The 24,951-nt window shown below is 63.8% G+C and overlaps 1 protein-coding gene across 1 annotated transcript; it reads left to right on the plus strand.

Annotated features, from left to right (window-relative positions):
- The first annotated feature begins 946 nt into the window (after window positions 1-946).
- LOC130834527 (basic proline-rich protein-like) lies at window positions 947-6,482 on the plus strand. The gene is made up of 9 exons (XM_057704666.1): window positions 947-1,035; window positions 1,180-1,545; window positions 3,033-3,156; window positions 3,959-4,145; window positions 4,219-4,806; window positions 5,067-5,279; window positions 5,495-5,730; window positions 5,823-5,939; window positions 6,300-6,482. Exons 1-9 carry the CDS (start codon window positions 947-949, stop codon window positions 6,480-6,482), a joined length of 2,103 nt encoding a protein of 700 aa, XP_057560649.1.
- Window positions 6,483-24,951: the final 18,469 nt, after the last annotated feature.

The following is a 24,951-nucleotide window of genomic DNA, read 5'->3' on the forward strand; positions in this document are numbered from 1 at the left end:
GCGGGACGTCATCCCAGCCTCTCCTGAAGGGGTGGTGGCTGTGGGGGGAGCGGAGGCGGCAGGGGGTGAGCACACACACACACACGTGCACGAGGCACACGCGCCAACAGAGCACGCCCTCACACGGGCACACGGGCACGTGCACACAAGGCGCACGTGAGCAGGCACGCCGACGCACACGTGAACAGCACACCGGAGCACACAGGGGCACGCGCACACACGAACCCGCGTCCACAGGCATGTGCTCCCCCGGCACGTGCACGGCACGTGCACACCACATGCGGTCTCATCGTGCTGAGCGGGGGGCGGGGGGGGGGTGAGGCCCCCCCACCCCCGTGAGGAGGGGGCCAGGAGGAGAGGGTCCTCCGTCCCAGGAGAGCCACCTGCCCGCCAGGGCGGGCCCTGGGTCAGAGGTCAGGGGGTAGGATGTCCCGGGGTGGCAAAGGAGGTCTTGAGGGCCAGGCCCGAGCCCTGACCTCCCAGGACAGGGGGGCGGCAGGTGGAGGCAGCAAGGAGCGGAGCCCCATCTGCCCAGGAGGCCGGGTGGAGGGGTGGGGCGCACAGGCCGTGGGGAGGGTCCCGGCTCCCTGTGGGGGGAAGGCAGGTGCGCGTGGCCCCACGGCAGGGCCGGCCGCACGCTCCAGCACCACTGGGGTCAAGCACCTGTGGGTGGCTTGGGGCGTGCGGGGCCAAAGGAGGCCATGAGGTGGCTGGAGAGCAGGGCTCAGAGCTCGGACCGGGAGGCGGCGGGCCCTCTCCAGCCGGGGAGGCCCGAGGAGCCGCGCCAGCCGCATTCCCGGGGTCGGGGGCGGGAGTGTCTATCCTGGGTCCTCCCCGTCCGCTGGGCCTCAGTTTCCCCCTCAGCCTTAGGTGGGGGCCGCTGCCGCGGCCAGGACTGCCGCGGGGGGCCGGGAGGAGGCGCCTGTGGTCCGGGGCCGGGACCTCCATGACCGCCCGCGGATGCAGAAATGTCAGCCGTGCCTCCCGCGCCCCGGCCGCAGAGCTGCGCCTGAAGCGCGGCAGCCCTGGCCCGCGGTGCGTGGCTGCGCAGCCACATAATTGCCGGCTGCCACGCGGTCACCCTTGACAGGCGTCCCCCCCCTCCTGAGTGACACGCAACCCCCACGGGAGGGTGGGGGGGCGCTGCCGTCTGCTCTTCCGCACGGGGGTCGCTCACAGGAGGGGCTCACCACCAGCCGGCCTTCCTAGCCCCCCACCCCCCCGGACCGCCCTGCGTCCTCTGAGACCCCCCCCCGGAGAAGCCAAGGGTGGGGGAGACGGGGGTGAGCTGCGGGGGGGCGCCGACCGCCACCAAGAGCAGAGGGACCTCTGCCCACGGCGGGAGGACGGCGCCGGGCCCCACCCTCGCGGCCGGCCCCGCCCCTCGGCACGCCACACAGATGCACCACCACATGCTTTCCTCCAGTGCGCACTCAGCCCCGGACCCAAGCTCGGGAGAGCCAGGGACTGCCGGCCCTCTCAGGGGCCTCCACCTGCTCCAGGCTGCCAGAGAAAGACGCGCTCGGCGGCCCGTCCAGCAGTGGGGTGAGGGGGGAGGAGGCCCTGACACGGCCGAGGGCGCCCAAACCGAGGCTTGGGGGGCAGGGACATCCCCATCTGGTTCCAGACACGGGGTACCCGTTCTCCTGTCCACCCACCCACCCATTCGTCTTCCTCGCTCCCTTCATCTGCCGTGCACTCACGCGCCCATCCGTTCACCCCTCCTCCACTGGTCCAGGCAAGCACAGACTCGTCCGTCCGTCCACCCGTCAGTCCATCACCTCCCTTGTGCACCCATCCGCCCGTCAAGCCCTGTCCCTCTCCATATGTCTACACATCCATCCGCCAGCCATCCGTCCATCCATCAACCTATCCAGGCATCTGTTTTTTCCATCAGTGAATTGACATCCATGTGAGAGTCTGGTGCCCAAGAGCGGCTGCTGGTCTTCCCAGGGAAGCAGGGAGGTCACCTGTGTCCAGGTGGGAGCAGGTATGCAGGTGGCTGTGGAGGTGGCGGTGGTAAGAGAGGACGTTCTCTTTTCGTTTATCCTGGTCTCTTGGCGGATGAAGAAGGCAGCTCAGCTGAGGCTGAGGAGGAAGGAGTGTTGGCAGCTTAAGGAGAGAAGTGGGTGGGAGGAGAGTGTCCCAGAAGCAGGAGGTTAAGAGCGCGCGAGTGAGGGAGAGAGCGAGGGAGAAAGGGGTGGAGTTGGATCGCTAGGAGCGCAAAGGACCCCTTGAGGCTGTGGTCATACGTTTACAGAGCGGTTGGCATGGCTGTGTGTGGCTGTGCAGCTGTGGTCAGCTGCTCGGGGCATCCACACCTTCACCCACTGGCCGTCCATCCGTCCGTCCATCCACCCATCCTTCCACCCACGCTCCCTCACTTCCATCCATTCATCACCCACCACCCTCTCTCCCATCCACCCACATGCCTCACCCCTCGTCCATTCCAGGGGACGGTACCGGGGACAAGACACTCTTCCTGCCCTCACAGAGGGCTAAAGTCCGGGGCGAATTGAGGGGACAGTGAGTACGCATGGAGGGGTGATGCCCGTGGTCACTGGGGTGACTGTCCTTCTGTGGTTGCTAGAGGCCCGAGTCCTAGATCCTTCTCCTTCTGCTACATCCTGAGAAGCCTCCTGGACCTCTCACCTCCCAGCTCAGAGGTGGTGTCTCTGAGGCCAGGGACTGGGCGGCGAGCGGGGCTCCCTTCCTTCTACCCACTCACCGCCTTTCTAGTGTCTTCCACTCTTCCAGAACAGGCTTGACCCCAAACCCGCATGTCCTATAATCTACAAAAAAGCAAAACAACATGGAAACGGTCGGCGTCCTCCACACGACTCCAGACTCCCCTGCCCGCTGTGGGGCGCGGGCAGAGTGGGGCAGGGCCGGGGCCCAGGCGTCCCTCCACAGCCCACACCGACAGAGGCGTGATGTCACCCAGCTGCCCCGCGGGGCTGCCTCAGGACCCACAGAGGATGCAGCTGCTCTCAGAGGGCAAAGCCCGAAGCTGCCCCTGGGTCTTTCTGCAGGGGCCTTGGCACAGGGATGTCCAGCGAGGGGCCGGGCAGCCCCAGAGCCTGGCACCTGCGGCGACGCAGGACGCAGCTGTTGACTGAGCATGCAGTGCCCGCCCCGGCCGGCCCCAGTGGGGGCGTGGGGGGGCGGTGGGCCGGGGGCTCTGCCTGGAAGCCAAGGGGCGGCCCCTGGGCTGGGGGTTCCGATGGGAGCCGGCCAGTGGGTGGTGGTGGCACAGCGGCCCACAGAAGCCGCCCAGGCAGGTAGAGCCCACTCCAGGCTCACCCCGCCAGGTGCATGAAGACAGGCTTGGGCGCAGGCCAGGCCGGGGCACCTCCCATCCTGCTCGGGACATCGGCTCCCTCTGCCCCTGCCCGGTGGGCTCCCCGAGACCCTGGTGACTGGGGCCACTGCGCACGCGGCCCCGGCCTCGCCCTAAAAGCCTCTCTTCACACAGAGTGACCTTGAAACCAGGAGTCGTCCCAAGTGATCAAGAGGAGAGAGTACTCACCGCATAAATTTCATGCTCTTCGAAATGACATTTGTCTGCTGCCAGCTCTGCGCAGACAGGCGGGCCGCCCCGTCCTGCCCGCAAGAACCTGAACCCGAGACCTCCACCCTCCTGGCTCCCGCCCAGAAACGCTCAGTGTGGGGCGCCTGCTGGCGCAGTGGATAAGACTCCCAGCTCCCAGTAAAGGCGGCCCGGGTCTGACCCCCAGTCAGGGAACTAGATCCCACGTGCATGCTGCAACGAAGGGTTCACACGCCACAACTGAGGAGTCTGCGTGCTGCAATGAAGGATCCCATGTGCCACAACGAAGGAGCCAGCACACCGCAATGAAGACCTGGCACAATCAAATAAATAAAATAAATAAATAAACATTAAAAAAAAAAAGAAGAAAAGGAACAGTGTTACCACGGCCAGCCCTCCCCTCCCCAGGAGGAAGCAGGACCCCAAGCCCACAGGCCGCGCCCCTGTCAGCCACGGGGGACGGACCTGGAGGACCCGGAGGACCCGGAGGACCTGGAGGGCGGGGCCCTGGAGGAAGATTTGGTGGGAGGCGAGACCCCCGCCACGGCCGCACCGCCCTCCCACCTGGTGAAGCCCGCCGGCCCGTGGCAACCTGGTGCCCCACGTCCCCTCCCACTGGCCCTCCGTCCCTGGGTGACACCCCAGGCGTCTGGTGGCTCGTCCCCCAGGCTCCCCCACACCGCACAGTCGCAGACCCCAGGCAGCCTCGCCAGACCCCGGAGTAGAAAGCAAGCTGGTGGTGGGAGGACACGGTGAGGCTGCCCGGCCCCCGAGCCCGCCCCCACTCTGGCCCTGCGGGGGGCACCGGCGCAGACTGAGCCCTCGCTGGACATCACCGCGCCACCAACCCCGCTTCCGCGCAGAGCCTGGCGCTGTCCCCAGCCTGGGGATGCAGAGGACCGGGCCGAAGGCCCCCGCTGAGGGCCCTGGGGCCTGGGCCGCGGGCCTCACGCGTGTCTGCCCGCAGCACACAGAACCACCCGGTGGCCGCATTCCTCCTCCCGCATCCACCCACTCAGCACCCCTGGCACGGTGCCCCTGGCAGGTGACCTCGCCGTGGCTGGAGGGTGGAGGGCAGGCTGGGGTCCTCCAGAAGGGCTCGCGGGACAGAAGGCGCTGTCTGCCCTCGAGCCTGGGCCAAGGGCACGCATCACCCGCTGTGCCCGGCCGTGGGGAGGCTTGCTGCTGGGCCCGGGCGGAAGCCCTCGCTTGGGGCCTGGGCCACCCTGGGAACACTGGTGAACCAGGCCTCACAGGTCAGGACCCCACACGTGGCCCCAGAGCAGCCACAGGACCCTTGTGGGGTGCAGGCCTGTCGGCTGGGTCACCTCCTGGCTGAGCTCCTGGCGTCCTGGGGCCTCCTGGGCTCCGTGCACGAGGACTCGGGCTGCTGAAGGACCACGGTGCTCCAGACCTCAGGCAGCCCTGACTCCGGTGGGGAGGGGTGTGGGGGAGGCGGGGGTCCCACAGCCGGGTCTCCCAGACTCCTTGTCATCGGCCAGGCCCTCCCTCCCAGGCCGCTCTGCCCGCGAGACGGCTCAGGGAGAGCTGGCCAAGGCGGGTCCGAGGGCTGCTCGGCCCCCAGAGGGCCCGGGGGTGAGAGCAGGAGGGGCGGAGCCGCCCGTGCCTGGGGTCTCTCCCAAACGCACCTTCTGGAAAACCCACCCTTCCGCTGGGGACACCTCGGCTGCGCTGTGCGGAGGGGTCCCCCCGGCAGCCCACGCCTCAGGCAGGTCGTGGCCAGGCGGGGTGGGCACACGGTTTGAAGGCCGAGGCAGAGCCAGGCCCGGGGGCCCATGAGCGGAAGAGGCTGGGGAGTGGGGGGGCCTGGCTCCCACCGCCGGCCCCTCGGACGCTCCAAGGATGAGCACGGATGCCCCTCCCCCCACGGACATCGCTCCCGTTCGCCAGGGCGGGGCCGTCACTCTGCGGTCTGTACCCCAGACCTCAGGGCCGTGTCCTCCCGAGCAGCAGGCCCCGTCCTGGGCCCCCGTCTCCGGCTCCCTGCTCCCACGCTGAGCGGAGCGGTGGAGAGGACGGGGACCCGCCCGCCACTCACCCCAGGATGCCCCTTGGCCCAGCTCTGGGCGCCCCTCGTGCCGCTGGCCCCTGTGGGGGTCTCAGGGCCCCCCCCGTGCCTGGGCCCTGTTCTCGGCGGGCTCGGGCTTTCTGAGCCGTGTGTGAGGGGTCACGGGGAGTGTGGCGGCTGCTGGACACCGAAGTAGGGCGGCCCCTCCGCCAGCTGCCCCTCGCTGAGGCTCTGGCCCTGCAGGGACCCCTTCCCACGGGCCTCCCTCTCATCCCAGCCCCTCCAGGGAGAAGACCCCGCCCATCTCGCCTGCAGCCTCGGGACGCCCACGAGGCCTCAGTCCTGGACAAGCAGCTCACGGCAAGTGCCCCCCGTGCCCACCATGCAGACCTGGGGTCCGGGGGGGAGGAGCGGATCTGGCCCCTGTGCCCCTTCCCCCTCCCCCTCCTCCGTCCCACGGGCTTCCTCGCCCTGCAGGGCCCCCACCCTCTGGGATTTGGACTGGCCTCCCTCTCTGGGGTCCAGGCCTCTCGGGGTGGCTGGTCCTCCACTGTTAGATGGTGAAGGATCCCACCTCCCCCACCTCCACCTTGGCCGTCTAGGGCAGGGGGGCGGCCACCTGGTGGGCAGCATCCAAAGAACCAGCACCAGCGGTGGCCCCTGCCGTGGCCCCTGCCGTGGTCCCTGTGCACCCTGCCCCCCGTGGGGTCTGCTCCACAGGCCCTGGTGCGGAGGGGTGGGGCCTCACACAACGGGAGCCCCCTGCAGTCAGCAGGACCATCGCAGGAGGAGACGGTGCTGCACCCTCAGGGAACCGGCATCCGACACAAGACACATCTCTCACAAGACACATCTCTTCCCAAGACGACTGCCCCGGCCCAGCGCCCTCTGCGTGCGCAGTGAAGGTCCCACCTCGGGCGGGAAGGGAGGGGCCGCTTCCGGGAAGGGCTCAGCCTGGCGGTGCCTCGTGGGCTCACCCCACGGAAGCCCGGTGGGCGGCCGTTGCAGTAACAGGTAAGTCTGCCCTGCAGCAAGTCTGCCTTGGCTTTGCCTCTCCGAGGGCTGCCGAGGAGGCCACCTGCAGGGCCGTGGACGGGCGGGCGTGGCCGAGACACCACCCCCCCCACCCGTGGGTCAGGCCGCTTGGGGGCTGGGCTCTGGATGCCCAAGTCTGGAGGGGGAGACAGAGAAGAAAGGGAGGGGTGAGGGCAGATCTTGGCTCCCACAGGGACCCTCTACTGTCACTTCCTCCGACTTCCTCATTCTCGGCCCAAATCCCCCGTAGGAGGCACCACGGACGACTGCCCTCCCCGCCCTTGGGCACAGCCCAACCTCACCCCCACCGCAGGGCCAGGCACCTGGCCGAGCTGGGCCAATCACGTTGCTGCTTCTGGGAACAGAGGCAGGGCCTTGAGCAGAAGGGCCCTGTCCCAGGAGAACAAGAGGCCAGCGTGGCCCCAGGGAGAAACAGAGGGGCGCTGCCAGGGCGCCTGTGGTGCAAGGGGCAGAGACCCCAACTCACAAGGCAGCAAGGGGTGCTCCACCTCAAACAGCCAAGCGGGCCAAGGACATCTGCTTCAGGCAAAGTTTGATCCAGCAGCTCAACGTGTCAGCAAGGAGCAGGTTTTCTCTGCCCTTTGGGGTGATTCAAGAGGCCTCTCTGAGGGAGGGCCAGGGCTGTGAGTGGCCATGGGAGGGCCGAGGCGTGAGCCTCAGCTTGCACCCTGGGCTGCAGGGGACTGGGGTGGGCCCTACGGGGCGGCAGAGGAGTGGGAAAAGGGGCGTTCAGTTTGGGTCACGCTGGGTCCTGGGAGCACAGGGCAGTTGGTGGAAACGGGCGGGAAGGGGGCTGAGGAGGCCCGTGGGAGACCCCTGCACTGTGGTACATGGCGGACCTCCCTGGTTCCCGCATGAATGAAGAGGCGCACCTCAGGTGCAGGAGGGGCCGCCTCTGCGAGCCTGCAGGGGTCACAGAGGCCTTCACCCCCCAGCAGAGCCCTGGAGGAGCAGGGGTCCCCGGTCCCATCGGTGGGGGGTGTCCCCGCTCAGGACGTTGGGGTGAGCCACACGTGAGAGCTCCCCAGAACCATCAGGGGCTCTGGACGGGCAAGTGGGGGTGGGTCATGGCATCCCGGTCCCTGGCTGAGCTGGGGGGGGGCCATGGCGGGAGGCCACGGGTGGGCGGCCGGTGGCTCTGGGCGGGAAGACTTTACCTGGGCCCCCCTGCGAGGACTTCAGGGCGCCCTCTCCCCGCCCCGGCCAGGGACTCAGCCTCCCTGCAGCTGGACTGTGGTTCCACCTGGCCACACAAGCTGCGTGGGCCCAGGGCCACAGGCCCGCCCTGGCCACTGAGGTGCCCGCCGATGGCCGTCTGTGGGGAGCCGCTCCGCCCAGACCCTCGCTAGGGAGCTCGTGTGCTGGGAGTTAGTAAGTTCATTACCTTCTACAACGTGATAAGCCCTGTTCCGATTGCTGCATTAAGGGACAGGACGGCCAGATTATAAATTACAGGGATGTGCTCGCGTGTCTGTCTCGGAGGCCAGGCGGGAGAAGTTAATTATTTTCACAGGTCCAGAGAGGGCATGGGGCCATCAGAACGCCTGGTTCCAGGTCCGGCCCAGAAGGACGCCGCCCCCGCCCACCCCGCGTTCCGAGGACCCCACGCCCGGCCTCCCCGGGGGGCCTGCCAGCCTCCTTCCCCGCTGCCAGGGACGGCTGCACGGGTGTCTGCGGTTTGCTGGTTATCCCTGCCCGTGAAGCGGAGTGGGCCGGGCTCGGCGCTCTGAGTGGCCGGTGGGGCCATCCGTAACCCTGAGGGATGCTCAGCGATCTCTTTTTCTCCCCCAATTGCCCACTGCAGCCTATATTACAAATACATAAATCATAATGTTTCAACAAAAGCAAAATTTAATTTTCTCCTTTCAGCCGTTATCGGGGCCGGGTGGCGTACGGCAGGCCGCGCGTGGCTCATCTATTACTCCCGCTCAATGGGTAATGGCAGGCCGGGCCGATTGTCGCAGCTTTGTTAGGGCCCTGAATGTGCGCGCAGGCTGAGGTGGCCCAATCTCTCCCCATCTGTAATAGATACACAGGACTCTATTATTCCTTGCCAGAGCAAAATTAAATAGTTGTGTGTGCGCGGGGTGGGGGCCAGGGCTCCTGGGAGGCGGGGGAGGGGCGTGCCAGGGGGCGGCCAGCTCACCCCGCGAAGGCCAGCCCTGAGCCTGGGCAGGAGCGCCGGCTTCCTTGGGGCCCTGGCGGCCGCCAGGCCTGGGGGCGGGGGCAGCTGCCCTCTCGGACCCCAGATGCAGCCGGGACTGGCTTTGGCTCAGCAGTCAGGGACCCCACCTCCGCGGCCTGGCCGCCTGCGCATACCCGCCATTCGTGCGCTGGGCCCATTTCACAGACCCAGGAAGCCGAGGAAGCTGCTGCAGCACCCCGCGTGGACCTCCTTGCTGGGGAGACGTCCTCGGGCCCTGGTGCTTCCGGGTGAGCTGCCTGCCGGGACTTGGCAGCCGGAGGCGCCAGGACTCCCACCCCTGGAGAAGCCCCACTGGATCCTGGGGTTTGAACCCAGGGTCTGTGTGATCAGGGCGGCCAGGCAGGTCGGGCTTGCAGAGACGGGCTCTCACGCCCCTCCACCACCAGCCCGTGCCCCTTTCTGTCCACTGGAGCCCCCTCCTCCACACAGCCTGCGAACACACGTCCAGCGCCTCCAGGGGCGTGTCCCCTGGGCCGCGTGCCCACCGTGGGACTGCCCCTGGTGGCTCTGAGAGGCAGGAGGCAGGAGTGTGCGCAGATCAACCCCTCGCCCACCTCCCCGGTGAGTGGCACAGGGGCCCTGACCCTATTCCCAGGGCAGCAGACAGGCCGGTAGCGCCTTGTCCAAGGCGCCAGGGTGGAGCTCACACCCGTGCCGTACGTGGGGCCCAGGGCTCCCCCAGGAATCCCAGGGCCTGGCTCCGTCCTACAAGAGCCCAGGTGGGGATGGGGCAGGGGGGCCCTGCCTCGAGCCCTCTCTGAATGGGTGGCTGTGGCCCTGGGACCAGTGACCATGGCCCCCAGCCCCTCCTCCTCCGAGCAGGACACACCCTGCACGGGGAGCGGGGGTGGGGACCCCCAGAGAAGCCCCGCCTCCGGCGTGTCCCCACGCCCACTGCAGCCCACGTGGTGCAGGCTGGACGGCGGCCCCTTCTGGCTCCCGGGAAGCGAGGTCCACCACGGGAGTGCGGTCGCACTGACACATGTGCGAAGGGTGCTTCCTACCGTGTCCCCGCGTGCGCGTCTGCAGGTGCGCCCCGACCAGACAGAGGTGGAGCACGTGCGGGGCCGTGGCCACTTCTCCCTCAACCCCGTCCTCTTGCCGTCAGGCCCCTGAGGACGCGCCCAGCCCTGCCCCGGGCTGCCGCGCAGGGGTCCAGCAGGCAGCGCCCACAGGCCAGAGCCCGAGGCCGCACGTGCCCTGGGGCCGCCACCGCCGGGGCCCACGGACGTCCACGTGCCCGGCCTCCCCAGCGCCACGGCGTCCCCGCAGCTGCACCTGCTCTGGTGGAGCCCACCTGGCGTGGGGGAGCAGGGGTCCTCAGGCCCCGTGGGGCTCCCCTGGACCCTACACTCTCGGGGCTGCCCAGGCCCCGACCCGGTCCAAGGCAGCGGCGGGGCCCCCGTGGTCACCGCGGCAGGAGGGCTGCGTGTGCACACAGCGGGGCCCGGGGGGCGGGAGGGAGTGTGAGAAGATTCTGGTTTTCTCTACTCACGCCCGCCAAGTGCTGTGTCTTTTCATGACTCTCAAGCAGATTTCCTAACTTCCTGCTCACCTGTGGCTATGACAACTCAGTAAGCAGCCCGGCCCCACGTCACAGCACAGGGAACTAGCTTCGCTGTCCTGTAATGAACCACCACGCAAAGGAAAGTGAGAAAGAGCCGATAGAACTGGGTCACTCTGCTGTACACCCAAAACTAACACAATGGGGTAAATCAATTGTACCTTAATTTTTAAAATAGTTATAAACAATCAATAAATAATGTAAAACAGAGGGAATTCTCTGGTGGGCCAGTGGTTAGGACTCCGCACGTTCACTGCTGTGGCCCAGGTTCTATCCCTGGTCTGGGAACCAAGATCTCACAAGCTGCCCAGCGCAGCAAAAAAAAAAAAAAAAAAAAAAAAGTTTTTTAAATTAAATAAATAAATACATACAATAGAGACCACCCAAAACCTCAGGTTTAAAACGCTCATCACACACCTGATTTTGGACTGGGCTCCCTGGCCCCCGAGGGCAGACTCCAAAGGGCTCAGATGAGTGACCAGCCTGCAGGTGCTCCTTCCCTGCGTCTCCGTCTGTCCCCTGGCAAACCCTGGCCGAGCACCTCCCGTGCGCAGGGCCCCGTGCCGGGCGCTCAGGGGAGGCCGGGGAGCAAAGGGACGACGGTGCCCGCCTGTGTGGAGCTGGCGTCTCGGGGACAGAGAGGACCCACGAACATGAGACGTAACCTTGGTGTCAGGAAGTGACAACTGTGGGGTTGGAGGTGGCGGGGAGGCGTGCAGGGACGCGCCGTCTCCCGTGGGGTGGTCCGTGAGAGCAGCGACGTGAGGGAGGGCGGGAGGGGACGGCGGGGAGGCTGGTGTGGCCGACGGGGGTGGTGGCCAGGCTGGGGGTCCCCGGGCAGCGCACACGCTCTAAGGACCGTGCAGGGGTGGTGACGTCCCTGTAGCGAGAGTCTGAGAGGGAGGAGCGAGGGTGGTGTGTGTAAGGACCCCCGAGCAGCGCGGAGAGCAGACCACGGGCCGGGGGGACACGAGGAGGAGAGGCCGGGGCCACCGCCGTGGCCACGGAGACCGGAGGCCTGGCCTGGCAGTGGCTGCAAGGCCGTGAGAAAGATCAGGATCAGGTAGTGGGGTTTGTCCATGAGAGAGAGAGGGCGGGCGGAGTCATGATGACGTGCAGGTCTGGGCCTGAGCAGCTGCAGGAGGGGACAGGGCGGGAGAGCAGGTGCCGCACGCTGTGCGTCCTCGGGCCCTGAGATGCCGGAGATGCTGCGTGGTGGCCGGAGTCCTGGGCGTGCGGAGAGCGCGCTGGAGGCACAAGGGTGGCGTCCCGCCTACGCCACGTGACCCAGTGAGACTGCAGGGAGCGCGGGAGCAGGGAGGGTCCACCCTGAGCCCTGGGGCGTCGCTCTTAAGGGTCAGGGAACGGGGAGAAGCCACAGAGGGGATGGAGGAAGGACCACGGGGAGGTGGGCGGGGCCGGCGCACAGAAGGCGTCCCCAGGAGGAGGGAGGGAGGCGGGGAAGGGGCCAAGACGGGGACCCAGAAGGGACCGCTCGGAGGTGACACAGGGCGGTCCCTGGTGACCTTGAGGGGGTGGAAAACCTGCCGAGTGGATGTGGGAGGAGGAGGGAGCTCCGTGTAGGGCCAGGAGGGAGGAAGAGGACCTGCATTTGCCCTCCCACCGGAGACAGGGAACAGACGCGATGAGACACGTGAGGCCACGGCTTTGCAGGCCCTGGACACCAGGCCGGGCGGACAGAGACGCTGAGGCCTGCGCAGCGAGGGGAGCCGGGCGCAGGGCTCGCTGCCTTAGGGGCCTCCCGGCCGCGGCCCGGGGGGCCGGGGGAGACACAGGGCGGGGCTGCGGGGCAACGGCCAGCAAACCTGTGCGCACCTGGAGCTCCCGGGCGGGGGCTGGGCGCAGGGAGGACGCTCAGGAAGCAACGAGCCACACGTTCCCGAGTCGGAGGAAAACGACAGCCCGCGGGTCCCGGAAGCTCAGCGGCGCACGCAGAGGGCCCCACACCAGCGGTAGCGGAGGAGAACGCCGCGGCCCGTACGAGGACGTTTCTCTCTCCCCGGGGCGTGTGAGCCGGGAGATCTTGGCGCGGCGTCTTCAGAGAGAAAACCACCACGGTCAGCCTGGATTCTGCGCACGGTGGCGAGAACACCCTTCCAACCCAAAGGCGCAGTGAAGGCTTTCAGACGTGAAAGAGCGGGGGGAGTTGAGGCGCCGCACCCCTGGCGTGTCCGGGGCGCCTGCAGCGAGCACGCCTGCCCCAGGGAGTAAGGAGCCCGGGTGCTAACTACGGGGACCGGGTGTCTCAAGCAAAACGGTAAAAAGTAATGATGTGTTGTGAACACTGGTGACGTGTGACACAAGCAAGGAGCACAGAGACCAGGAAAGCAGACCCCGGAACGTGCTGGGCACGGCTCCTACGTGACCCGTGAGGGCGTGGAAGGTCACCTGGAAGCAGGCAGACAGGAACTGGAGGTACACCTTACAAACCCCAAAGCAACCCCCGGAAGGGCAAAATCCAGGATTAGCACTGACAAACCAACGAAAGAGAGTCGTGAAAGAATACTCAATCCAAAAGAAGACAGAAAGAGAGGGAAAAGGGACCCCAGGACAGATGGGACAAACGAGAACAAAAAGAAGAGGCGGGTTTAAGCCCAGACGCATCGGTATCGCAGGCCGTGCAAATCGTTCGACGCTGCAGTGACACGGCGAGGCCGTCTGCGCGGATAACCTCCGTGAAAGCCATGTAAACGTGACAACATGACCGACAGAAGGGTGGGAAGAGATGGACTGGCTACATGAACCAAAACTGGCGTCACTGTGGAGAGTCCTTAAAGCACTAAAACAGAGCTACCACGTGACCCAGCCATCCCACTGCCGGGCACGTACCCGGAGAACACCGTCATGCAAAGAGACACACGCACCCCAGTGTTCACTGCGGCACTGTTTACAATAGCCAGGACGTGGAAGCAACCTAAATGTCCATCAACAGATGAATGGATAAAAAAGATGTGGTACATGTATACAATGGAATATTACTCAGCTGTAAAAAGCAATGAAACTGGGACATTTGTAGAGACATGGCTGGACCTAGAGACTGTCATGCAGAGTGAAGCGAGTCAGAAAGAGAAAACCAAATATCGTGTATTAACACGTATATGTGGACTATAGAAAAATGGTACAAATCAACCGGTTTGCAAGGCAGAAATAGAGACACAAGTGTAGAGAACAAGCATATGGACACCAAGTGGGGAAAGCGGGGAGGGTTGGGGGGGAATGAATTGCGAGATTGGGATTGCCATACATACGTTACTAATAAGAAAAGAATATCAAATTGTACACTCTAAATATATGCAGTTTATTGTATGTCAACTGTATCTCAATAAAAGTTCTTCAAAAAAAAAAGAAAGCTGGCATGACTATATTAATATTAAAGTAGATTTCAAAGCAAGAGCATTACCAGGGATAAGGAGGTCATTTCATAATGATAGAGGGTCATTTCACCAAGAGGACATAAACATTTTAGATGTTTTGCAGCCAATAACAGAGCTTAAAATACTTGGAGCAGAAACAGAAAAACACAAGGAAACATAGACAAAGCCACAGTTGTCATCAGAGACGTCAACACCCTTCTCAGTCAGGGACAGGGCAAGTAGAAAGCACATCACGACGACCCTGGAAGCCTCGGACGCGCTGTCACCGAGCCGACCTGACTGACGCTGGGGCACTCTGCTCAGAACAGCAGATTACGAGAAATCCAATTTTTCCAAGTACACCAGGAACACTTACCAAGAAAGCCCATGTTCTGGACCATAAAGCAAGTCATACAGGTCATGTTATTGACCACAATAGAAATAAACTTGAAATCAATAACAGAAAGATACCTAGAAATATCCTAAATATTTGGAAACTAAAAAACTTACCTCTAAATAGCCCCTGCCTCAAAGAAGAAATCTAAAGGGAAATGAGAAAATATTTTGAATTAAATGAAAAAGAAAGTACAGCATGTCAAAAATTTTGAGATGCAGCTAAAGTGGTACAGTACTGAGAGGATAAACATCTACATTGGAAAAAAACAAAGATCCTAAATCAATGACCCCAACTTCCACCTTAAGAAACAAGGGGAGGACGTCCCTGGTGGCGCAGTGGTTAAGAATCCACCTGCTAATGCAGGGGACACACGTTCAAGCCCTGATCCAGGAAGATCCCACATGTCACAGAGCAACTAAGCCTGTGTGCCACAACTACTGAACCCATGTGCCACAACTACTGAAGGCTACACACCTAGAGCCTGTGCTCTGCAACTAGAGAAGCCACCACAATGAGGAGCCCATGCACCACAATGAAGAGTAGCCCCCACTCTCAGCAACTAGAGAAAGCCCATGTGCAGCAACAAAGACCCAACACAGCCAATAAAAAAAAAAATCCAATAAGTAAATAAATAAATTAAAAAAAAAAAAGAAGCGAGGAGAAAAAGAGCCACTCACTGAGGTCAAAAAAAAAAAAAAAAAAAAGATTGATACTTTAGTTACATACCTCCTATACAAGAAAAGCTCAAGCCCAAATAGGTCTCATGAAGAAATGATAACAATTCTTTAGGAACTGTTCCAGAAAATTGAAGAGAAGAAAATACTTTCCAACTCTTTCTAGGAGACAAACTTTACCCTCACACCAACACTAGGCAATGAAAATAAAGAAAACTACAGATCAATATCCACTATGAACATAAATGCAAAAATTGTTAAAATTTAGCAAATAGAATCCATCAATATTTTCAAAGGATCATGATCAAGTGGGACTGATCTAAGGAATGCAAGGTTGGTTGAACTCGCAGCAATCAAAAATGTAATTCACCACAGCAGACTGAAAAAGAGAACCTTATGACTAAATAGACAAAAAAGTCATTTGATGAAATCCAGCAATCACTTCTCATAAAAATCCTCAGTAAAATAGGCACAGAAAAGAACTTCCTCAACCTGATACAGGGCTTCCCTGACAAACCCACAGCTGCTGCCACACTTAGTGGTAAAAGATGGAACACTTTCACCGGAACATTAGGAAAAGGGCAAGGATGTTTTTCCCCAGTTTTTCTATTCAACATGGTACTGGACATTCTAGCCAGTGTGGTAAACAAAAATGAAGAGCACCCAGATTGGAAAGGAAGAAGTAATTACTACACAGTGTAGATTGTCTGCGTAGACAACCCTATGGAATCTACAAAAGAAGCACCAGAACGGATACTTCAGCAAGTGTAGCCAGGCCGCAGGATGCAGGATCAGCACACAAAGATCAATTGTATTTCTGTATACTAGCACCAAGCAATTGGAAATTGAAAATCTAAAGCAGTATCTGCAATGCTATCAAAAACATGAAATAAACGTTTCACACACCGTGAACAGAATGTGTGTGAGACCTGTACACTGAAAAATACCAATCATTGCCGAGAGAAATTAAAAAAGAGCTAAACACTGGCAAGACAGACCGCGACCACGGGCAGACGACGCGATACCATTACCACGTCTGCAGCCTCGTTCACCAGCCGTCCAGGCTGGCTGGTCCGTCAGGGGGCAAGACAGAGACTGTGGGCCAGCGGGGAACACAGGCGGGGAACGTTCGGGACGCGGTGACTGATGTGTGAGGGAAACGCCAAGAAGGGAAAGCCTGGGGCCCAAGGAAGCCTGAGACTGGGAGGCCACCTCGTCCGAGGGTCGGCGAGACCCTGCCTCTGCCTCCCGGGCCCGCGCCAGCACTCAGTGCCCAGCTGGACCACGAGGCCCCAGCAGCCCCGGGCACCCGGCCCTGGGAAGCCCCCGACGTAGGGAATTTCTGGGCTGCCCCTCAGGCGCTGCCCCCACGGGAGGAGTGACCCCCAGTGGCTCCTGGCTGGGAACTGGCATGGCTGGAGAGTGGCTTTTGGGGAGCGTGGACCCCTGCTGGGGTGTCCCCCCCCCCCAGGGACTTGCTGGCACAAGGAAGGTGCTGAGAGCTCTCTGTTGGTGGGGTGGGCGCCGCCCTTTTGGGGTCCAGGAGACTGTCTGTCTGAGGCTGTTGGTTCACCTCCACTCTGCCAGCTGTGATGGCAACCACCTTTGCAGACGGGGCAGGAGCAGGAAGGCTGGTCCGATGGAGGGGTCACGGTGAGCCCAGCCCCGCACCTGCCCTGACGGAGGAGGGAGCCGGAGGTGGGGGAGGGTGAGCAGCCAGGGCAGAGAGACCCAGAGGGCTCGGGAAGGACCGATGGCCAGACCCTTCTGCCCCCCCCCCCCCCGCACGGCCCCGGCCTCTTTCTGCCCCACCCCCACTGTTTGGGGTGTGGGCCCTGCTGAGCCACGTCACCCCTTCCAGGCTGCCGTCCAGGTCCACTCAGCAGGCACTGGCGCCAAGGTCTGGGCGCTGCCACACGCCGGGCACAGGGGTGGCCACTCTGTCCTCCTGGGGCCAGCGGGATGCTCTAGGGTGTCCCCACAGTTCCCGGGAAGGGGCCTGGGGCTGGGCTTACTTGGGGGGGGTCTTCTGCGCTGGGCTCATGAGTAGATGGGACAGTATCGAGGGGCATTGGGACAGCGTGGAAAAGAGGATCAGGACCTGCCCAGCCACCCCAGGGCACCCCCCAGGCTGCTCCCTGGCCCTGGGGCACCCCTGCACGCCCCTCGGCGCCCTGCCGTCTCCTCCTGCACAATCACGGTACAAAACTCAACCTGAGCTGAGCCCCTCCCACCCCACATGCACACCCTCCGCCCACCTGCCTGGACCCTCACCCGCGCCGAAGGTGGAGAGAAGGCGGAGAGGGGCAGCTTGTCCAAGTGCGGCAGTGGCTCCCCACTGGGGCCCAGCAGCCCTGGAAGGGCTGAGTGAGTCGGTGGGGAGGGTCACGGTGTCACGGGAGTGACCCTGCCTCCTGGCGCCGCCCCTCCCCTTCTGCAGCGTGTCCCTTCTTGTGGGAGAGCCAGGTGATGGGATCCAGAGATCTGTTTTCATACTGCGGTGTAAGGGACCACCCGCCAAGCCTGGCCTGGAGGCCATGGGGGAGGAGCAGTCACAAGAGGGCAGGTGGCAATGGAGAGGTTGGGAGCTTGGGGGCCAGCTTGGAGACCTCTCCGCCCACCCTCCCCACGCCCTGCCCCCGGCCTGCGCTGCCTCCACGCTTGGAGGATGGGCACTGAGAGGTGGGCTGTCTGGCAGGGAGCCCCACAGGCTTAAACGAAATGGGGGCGTGGGACTTCCCAGGGGGCGCAGTGGTTAAGAATCCGCCTGCCAATGCAGGGGACACGGGTCTGATCTCCGGTCTAGTAAGATCCCACATGCCGTGGAGCAACTGGGCCCGTGCACCACAATTACTGAAGCCCGAGCCCTAGAGCCTGTGCTCTGCAGCAAGAGAAGCCACCACACTGAGAATCCCGTGCACCACAAGGAAGAATAGCCGCCCCCCGACCCCGTTCGCCACAACTAGAGAAAGCCTGTGCACAGCAGTGAAGACCCAATGCAGCCAATAAATAAAGAAATAAATTTATTTTTTAAAATAAATAAATAAATGGGGGCTAGTTTGGGGAGCACAGGGACCCCCCCCCCGAGACGTGGCACAGAAGCGGGGAGGGGAGGAGGGAGGGAGCGTGGTGGAGAGGTCGTGCACAGCAGGAGCTGGTGCTTTCTTCTGCCCTGTCCTCCTTTTCACGCCTCACTCCAGGTCGCGGCGGTGCCAGCTGGGTGCTCGGGCAGAAACAAGCTTACTGGTGAAAAGCAGAACGTTACCAGTCCGGGGCTTAGACTCCTGAGCCAGAGACACACGGCCAGCCCGCCACTCACCCCTGGGAGACCACACACAAGAGTGACCATCATCGGGCCCTCCCAGCGCCTCTCAGCGGTCACCGTGCCGGCCTGGGGGCCTCAGCCTCCCCCTGCCCTCTTGCCCGCCATGGGCTCCCACACCCCAGCGCCAGGCCTGGGAGCTGCTCTGGCTGCTGGGTTCGCTGCCCTCTGACCCCCCAACCCTCTCCAGGGCGTGCACGTGGCAGGGGACCTGTTGAGCCACAGGACCCTTCTGAAACTGAAGGATTAGCCACCAGCAAAGGGAACAGCATCTCCATGGAGGGAACAGCATGAATGAAAGCCATGTGCTAGGAGGCGACTGTGAAAACCAGGACTGGACAGGGCCAGCTTGGCTGGAAGGCAGAGAAGAGGGGACCCCAGGTCAAGGGGTGGGGGAACAGCGAGACCCTGGTGGGGCAAGGCTGTGACCGCATCCTGGGGGCACAGGGAGTCACTGCAGCGTTGTAAGCAGGGGGTGATGGCAGGTGTCAGTCCAGGCTGAGATGAGGGTGAGACAGTGGGAGGGGACGGAGGGAGAGCTGAGATCCTTAGGAGGAATGCGGGGCGGTGAGTCGGGGCCCCCCGGGCAGAAAGAGCTGGACAGGGGACCCTCCGGTGCTCGGGATTGGGTTTGGGGCGTCTGGGACCGCAGATGGAAACAGTGAGTGGACAGTGGGGACTGGCCAGAGGCGAGGCAGGGTCCAGCTCGCCTGAGGAGGGAGGGACGAGAAGGGCCGCCTGTGTCCCCGCAGCCCCCAAGCCCGGGGAGGACAGAGAGGGGCTCCCTGGACGTCCTGCCCTCCTCCAGGGCTGACGGCCACCCTAATGAGGCCGCAGCCCCGCTTCTCGCTTCTCGGGGGAACTCGGAGGCCTGTGGAGCCGGGCCTGTCTGCGGACGCAGGGAGGGCAGGGTTGGACAGGCCGAGTCAGACTCCCTGAGGGCAGTGACCTGAGACGGTCCCCTCCTGGCCTGGCTCACCCGCCCGGACGCCCAGCGGGGCCCCAGCCACCTCAGTGCGTTTCTGATCCGCGAGATCAGCTCCCCTCCTGGGAGGACAAAGGCCGCGGAGCAGGAGTGGCTGTAAAGCTCCCAGAGAGGCTGCATGGGCGCACTTTTAATTTGTGACTAATTTGTTGCACAATGAGGTCGCAATTTCCTAATTGTGATTGCCATTTTAATTTTACTCATGGCTGTGCAACCAACAGTGTAGAGTCTAGTAATTAAAATTAATTGTACCTTCACCTGCATATTTCTACTAGGCTGTTAAATGTAGTCTGTAAGCTCAATGATTTTGCTCCCTGAAAGACGCCGAGTTCACTTCTGCCACACGCGCTGACTCCCCGCTCTGAAGGCAGCCTCGCCCTCCAAGGGGGCCGGGGCCCGCCTCTGCCCCGGCACCTTGCTTCTGGCAGGGCCGGGAGCGAGGAGCCCCCAAGGGCTTTCCCGGGGCTTATAGAGCTCTCATGTAATGAATTACGGACGAGTTATTAGGCTCCCAAATGGTACGTGGGGATTTCATGAGTAACCTTGGAAAGCCTAGACGGGCGTCCTCCCCCAAATTGAGCCCATGAATGACGCTCATGGCGTGTGCGGGACACCGTTTCCTCAGCGCGGGCATCCTGGTGGCCTCAGAGGTGCGGAGGGCACCTCCCTCTGAATTCCAGTTGCCCGACCTTGGACTCAGGTATCGAACATCAGGTGCAGGGAGCCCTCGGATGCTGTCACCCGTAGTCACCTTCCCAGCGGGTCCCTGGGTCCCCGGGAAAGCAACCCTCCTGGGCAGGGGGAGCGCGGACAGGCCCTGAGACCCAGCCCGGCTGTGCCCTGGCAGCACCTCGGCTCAGCCAATCAGACGTGCCCTCCCAGGACCCCAAACCCACGGGCCACCTCAGAAGCTGGGAGGTATGGGTACCATGGCGGCAGCAGCTGGGCAGCACAGCTGGCAGGACAGGTGGACCCTGAGCTCGTGCCAGGGCGTCCAGCCCATCCACACCCTCCACTGTCCGCCTCTGGAGCTAGCTGGAGTGGGTTCCACAGTTTGTGACGAGGATGCCACCTGACCTGGTCACCATCCGGTCTAGAGCGGGGCCTGGGGGGAGCCTGGTTGGGGGTCCCGGCTCCTCCTGCTCCCCACAAAGCTGCGGACAGGGCGGTCATGACGGGTTGAAGGTTCTCCAGCCACCTGAGCCAGGAGACCCCGCTTGCCTGCGCCCAGGCCACAGTGTATCTGGGGAGGGGTCCGCTGTGACCGTCCTTCCTCTTCACTGAGGACGACTTGGCTCCTGAGTGGGCAGGAGGGAGGGCTGGAGCCTCAGCACCAGCTCGGGGAACCCGGGGACAGTCGCATCTCCATCCACCCGTCCACCCCTGGGCCCACCCCCCACCTGTCCTCCGACACCCGTGTGACTGCCCCTCCGCTTGACACCCTAGGTGGCTCCTGTCACCACGGGATCGAGGCCAGCCCCCCCACAGCCTCTGAGGCCCCAGCAGCTCCTGCCTCATCGCCCTTCACTGACATTGTGCCCCCCTCCTTCCCTGTCCTCAGCCCAGAACCTCTCCCCAGGTCTTCCCCTCGTGGCCTCCTCCCCCAGGAAGCCCTCCCTGACCACTCAGGCAGGGCTAGGCGTGCCCGCAAGCGCCAGACCCAGTGTGCACACCCCCAGGATGCCCCCCCACCGGATGCAGCCCCAGGGCCTTGCCCAGCTCCCCCGCGGGCCCGCTTCAGCTCTACAGACGCTGGGGGGTCAGACCCTTCTGCCCTGCGGCCTCCCCGAGGGCCCAACGGCGGCCCTTCCGTCTCAGCTCAGCACCGCCCCCGCTCCTGGGGCGCAGGGCCGCAGCAGGGGGTCCTCCTGGGCCCCTCCCTCACCCCCTGCCCACCCCTCCGCGCCCTCTGACCCTCACTCCCTGCCACCCCCAGCTCCATCCCCCGCAGCTGGGGTCCAGACTCGCCCACGCCCTGGCTGCCTTCCCGCTCCGGAGCCCCGCCCACCCCCAGCATCTCTCTCTCTCTCTCTCTCTCTCTCTCTCTCTCACACACACACACACACACACACACACACACACACACACGCAGTGTCCTCTGCTTCCTGTCAACTAGACCTCGGGGCCTGCCCCCGTCGTCGCTCTCTCAGCGCCCATCACCGGACGTTGCACGCGGCCGACAAGCAGGACGGGGCACTGCTGTCCCCGCGGTACCCCTGCGGCCCGAATCCAGCGCGTATCACTGAACGAATGAATGAATGCCACACAGCTGATCAACGGAACCCGCGGTTTCACACGTCTTCTGTCCACTGATTTTACACAAAAAGCAACCACATGCTCTAAGACCCGTGGGAGCAGATTCTGCGGTGCCAGTGAAGGCAGACACTCGGCCACGTGGAGCCACTGGACGGAGCGGTCCAGCCTCGGGCTTTGTGCTGGGGTGACCGCCCAGCCCTGGCCCACACCTGCTGCTCCCTCGTGCCGAGAGTGGCCGGTGAGGAAGGGTCAGGGCTGGGGGGCCCCTGCCCTAACTCCGAGCGGGTGTGTGGGGAGGGTGGCAGGCTTTTTCCGGAACAGCGGGGTCGGTCCAGGGCAGGGACAAGGTGGGTGTAGGGCTGGGGGGCAGGTCAGGGAGCCCAGAGCTCAGGATCCCAAGAACAGCTATTTACGGGCCAGGGTCCCACCCCACCCCTGCCTGGAAGCCCCTCAAGGGTGGGTCCAGAACCTCCAGTGAGTGTTGCAGTCAGAAGGCATCTTCCCCGACGCCTGTCCTTGGCCTCCCCCAGCCAAGCTGTCCTCCCCCCCGGGGCGACTCCTGGCCTGCTTCCAGGGATGCCTCCTTCTCCAGGCCCAGGGCCCCCGGGTGGGGTGAGGGGCCAGGGACGCAGTCACTGAGCACCGACTGTGTGCTGACACCACTCTGGGAGCTGAGAGCCAGGACAGACACACACTGTGAGCTGTCAGTAGCTGCCTGGGACAGACAGTGCCCAGGGGAGGGTCACAGTGCAGGAGGGAGGGGGACCTGGAGAGGGGGACAAGAGACCCTGGGAGGAGTGTTCCGAGCCCGGAGAGACGGTGGGGACAGCACGTAGGGCAGGCGGGAGTGCAAGGACAGCGCCGGGGGCCTGGAGTCGGAGGGGGAGGGGACACAGGTGGGTGGTGGCAGGGGTGGCCCGGCTCCAGGGAGGCAGGACTCCTTGGGGCCGCTGAACAGAAGAGGGCCCTGAGCTGACCGTACCCCTCCTTCTGTGCAACCAACTGAGTGCGGGGTCAAGGGTCTCGGCCCAGAGAGCGATGGGCTCACCTGGGAGGGGGGCGAGCCCTGGAGAGACTCTGGAGGTGGAGCCAGGAGGGGCAGCTGCCAGCGGGAGAGGCGGGCGGAGTGAGGGGTGGGGGCCACAGGCGGGGCTGAGGCCAGGGGTCCCGGCCTGGACTTAGGAGTCCGGAGCTCAGGGTCAGGCCCTGCCCCCGCTCGGAAGGGCCGGGAGGTCCCGAGGCCGGAGGAGGGTGTGTGCCCCGCAGGGCGTCGCATCCGGAGGTCCTGCCCTGGACTGTGCGGTGGAGGGAGACCGGCCACGGGGTCTGGGGGGAGGGCACCGGGGGCCCCCCGCTCCCGCCCAGCGCCCCTCCCCCCCAGCCCCGCGCCGGGCGGCCTCCCGCGCCCCTCCCCCCGCCCGGGAGGCTCGGCGCCGGCGGGACCGGGACACGGGGACACGCGCGCGGGGACCGCTGACATCCGTCAGCCCCGATAACGGCGCGGCGCCGCCGACGCCGCGAGCGCATTAATCTTCCCCAAATTAAAATCTGCAGCGCGGCGTTTAAGATTGAGGCCACCACGGTTCAGCGCGGTGTGACCGCCGATTTTGATAAAAGTGTTTTAAGAGAGGGAGCCGGAGCTAGACTGCATGCGCCGGGCGCCGCGGGAGAGGCGCGTCCCGGACAGGGGACCCCGGCTCCGCACGCGGGACCCTCCCGGGGCGCCCTGGGTGCCCAGCGGGGAGGAGGGGAGGGGGGAGGAGGGGGGAGGGGAGGAAGGAAGAGGGGAGGAGGGGAGGGAAGGGGGGGAGGAGGGGAGGGAAGGGGGGTAGGAGGGAGGAGGGGGGGAGGGGAGGAGGGGAGGAGGAAGGAGGGAAGCAGGGAGGGGGGAGGAGGGGAGGAGGGGGGAGGGGAGGAAGGAAGAGGGGAGGAGGAGGGGAGGGGGGAGGGGGAAGGAGGGGAGGAGGGAAGAAGGAGGAGGGAGGGAAGAGGGGAGGAGGGAGGAGCGAAGGGCGGCGCTCGGCCCTCCCTCGCAGCCGGCAGCTTCCGTCGTCGTTTGGCAACATTTCCTGAGCACATGCTCTGCGCACCTGCCTGGATGCTCCCCAACCCCGAGCAGAAAGCCAGGGCAGGCTCCGCCCCAGTCAGGGTCTAGGCCCCTGCAGCCCCCAGGATGGCTCAAGTGGAGGGTGGGCTGGGTGCCTGGTCACCTGGGGTCAGGGGCCTGGGGGAGGGGCGCTGTGGGCCGCCTGGGGGAAACGTCACCAGGCTTTCCCTGTCCCCGCAAAGAATGCTGCTTTCTCAACTCTCTTCCAAGCCGGCTTTGCCCTCATCTCAAGGTCAGGGCCAAAGGACCCTCCTCGGTGTGGTGCCCCTCCCCAACTCGGTCACTCACCTGCCCTCCAGTGCCCTTCCCATCACTGCCCCTCTCTCTCCTGCACCTATCTTTGGAGCAGGGCCTGGCCCCCCACCCAGGGTCCCCTCTGTCCCCCAACCATCCCCAGTGTTGGTCCCAGCCAGTCCCCCACCCATTCCACAACCCTCCCAAGCACAGCCTCACTCCCTCCAGCTTCTCCGCATGGAAGCCTGGCTGGCTAGAGCTTCACCAAGTCAGCAGGGGGTCTGGAGAGGCAGGTGAGACACGGGCACACCCAGGCTGTGAAAGAAGGCACAGCACTAGGCTGGAGCCCTGGCCAGAGCAGGGCCAATGGTTTGAGAAGGAGCTCTCCTTGAGGGCTTCCTGGAGGAGGGGGCTTTCTCAGTCAACCCTGAGGAGGGAGTAGGAAGGGACTAGCATGGGCAAGATACAGAGGCACAGAAGTCCCAGTAGGGCTGGAAAGGGGAAAGGAGGGGTCGACAGCCCTGCAGACAGGATGGAGCAGGACCAGGGAGGGACCACCGGGACTCGGGACTTGGGCAAATCCGGGAATGCCCCGGAGGAGGTGGGCCGGCATCCCCTCCGCTGGCTGCGTTGTTGACAGCTTCCGCCTTTTCTTACTAAGTTCAAGCCAGAAACACGCAGTTCGCATCAGGCATCTCCTGTCTGTCTCTCCTCCCTGAGCAGCTGTGAAATTGATATTTAAAACGAATGGTACGGCGCCCCCAGGGCAGCCAGGCCAGGCAGCACCGGACAGCACCGTGTTCATTCCATCTTGCCTCAGGCTCTGTCCGTGACCCCAGCCAGGAGATTAGGGGGCTGAGGACAAGAGGGGCTTATCTCCCGAGGACAGTGGCTGCCCCACCCCCGCCTGCCAGCCGGAGCCCCTCCCCCAGTTGCCGGGCAGCTGCCAAGCGGCCCCCTCCCTGGAGAGCGGCCCTCCCATCTCATAACATCCAATTACTGCCCCCGACGGCTGTCTGGGGCTCAGATCAAATCACTCGGCTGCAGTGAGGAGCCTCAAACAGGTCAATCTCAGCCGGTTAGACACGGTGTCCGCCGCCAGGCCACAGGCAGCCCGCCTTGGGAGGCAGAGGCGCGAGCGTGGCCAGGGAGCCCAGTGGACCCCAGCTCCTCACTGGGGTCAGCTCTGGTTGCCGT

The sequence above is a fragment of the Hippopotamus amphibius genome, chromosome 13 (genome assembly GCF_030028045.1).
Source record: "Hippopotamus amphibius kiboko isolate mHipAmp2 chromosome 13, mHipAmp2.hap2, whole genome shotgun sequence".
In the NCBI taxonomy this organism is placed as follows: Eukaryota; Metazoa; Chordata; class Mammalia; order Artiodactyla; family Hippopotamidae; genus Hippopotamus; species Hippopotamus amphibius.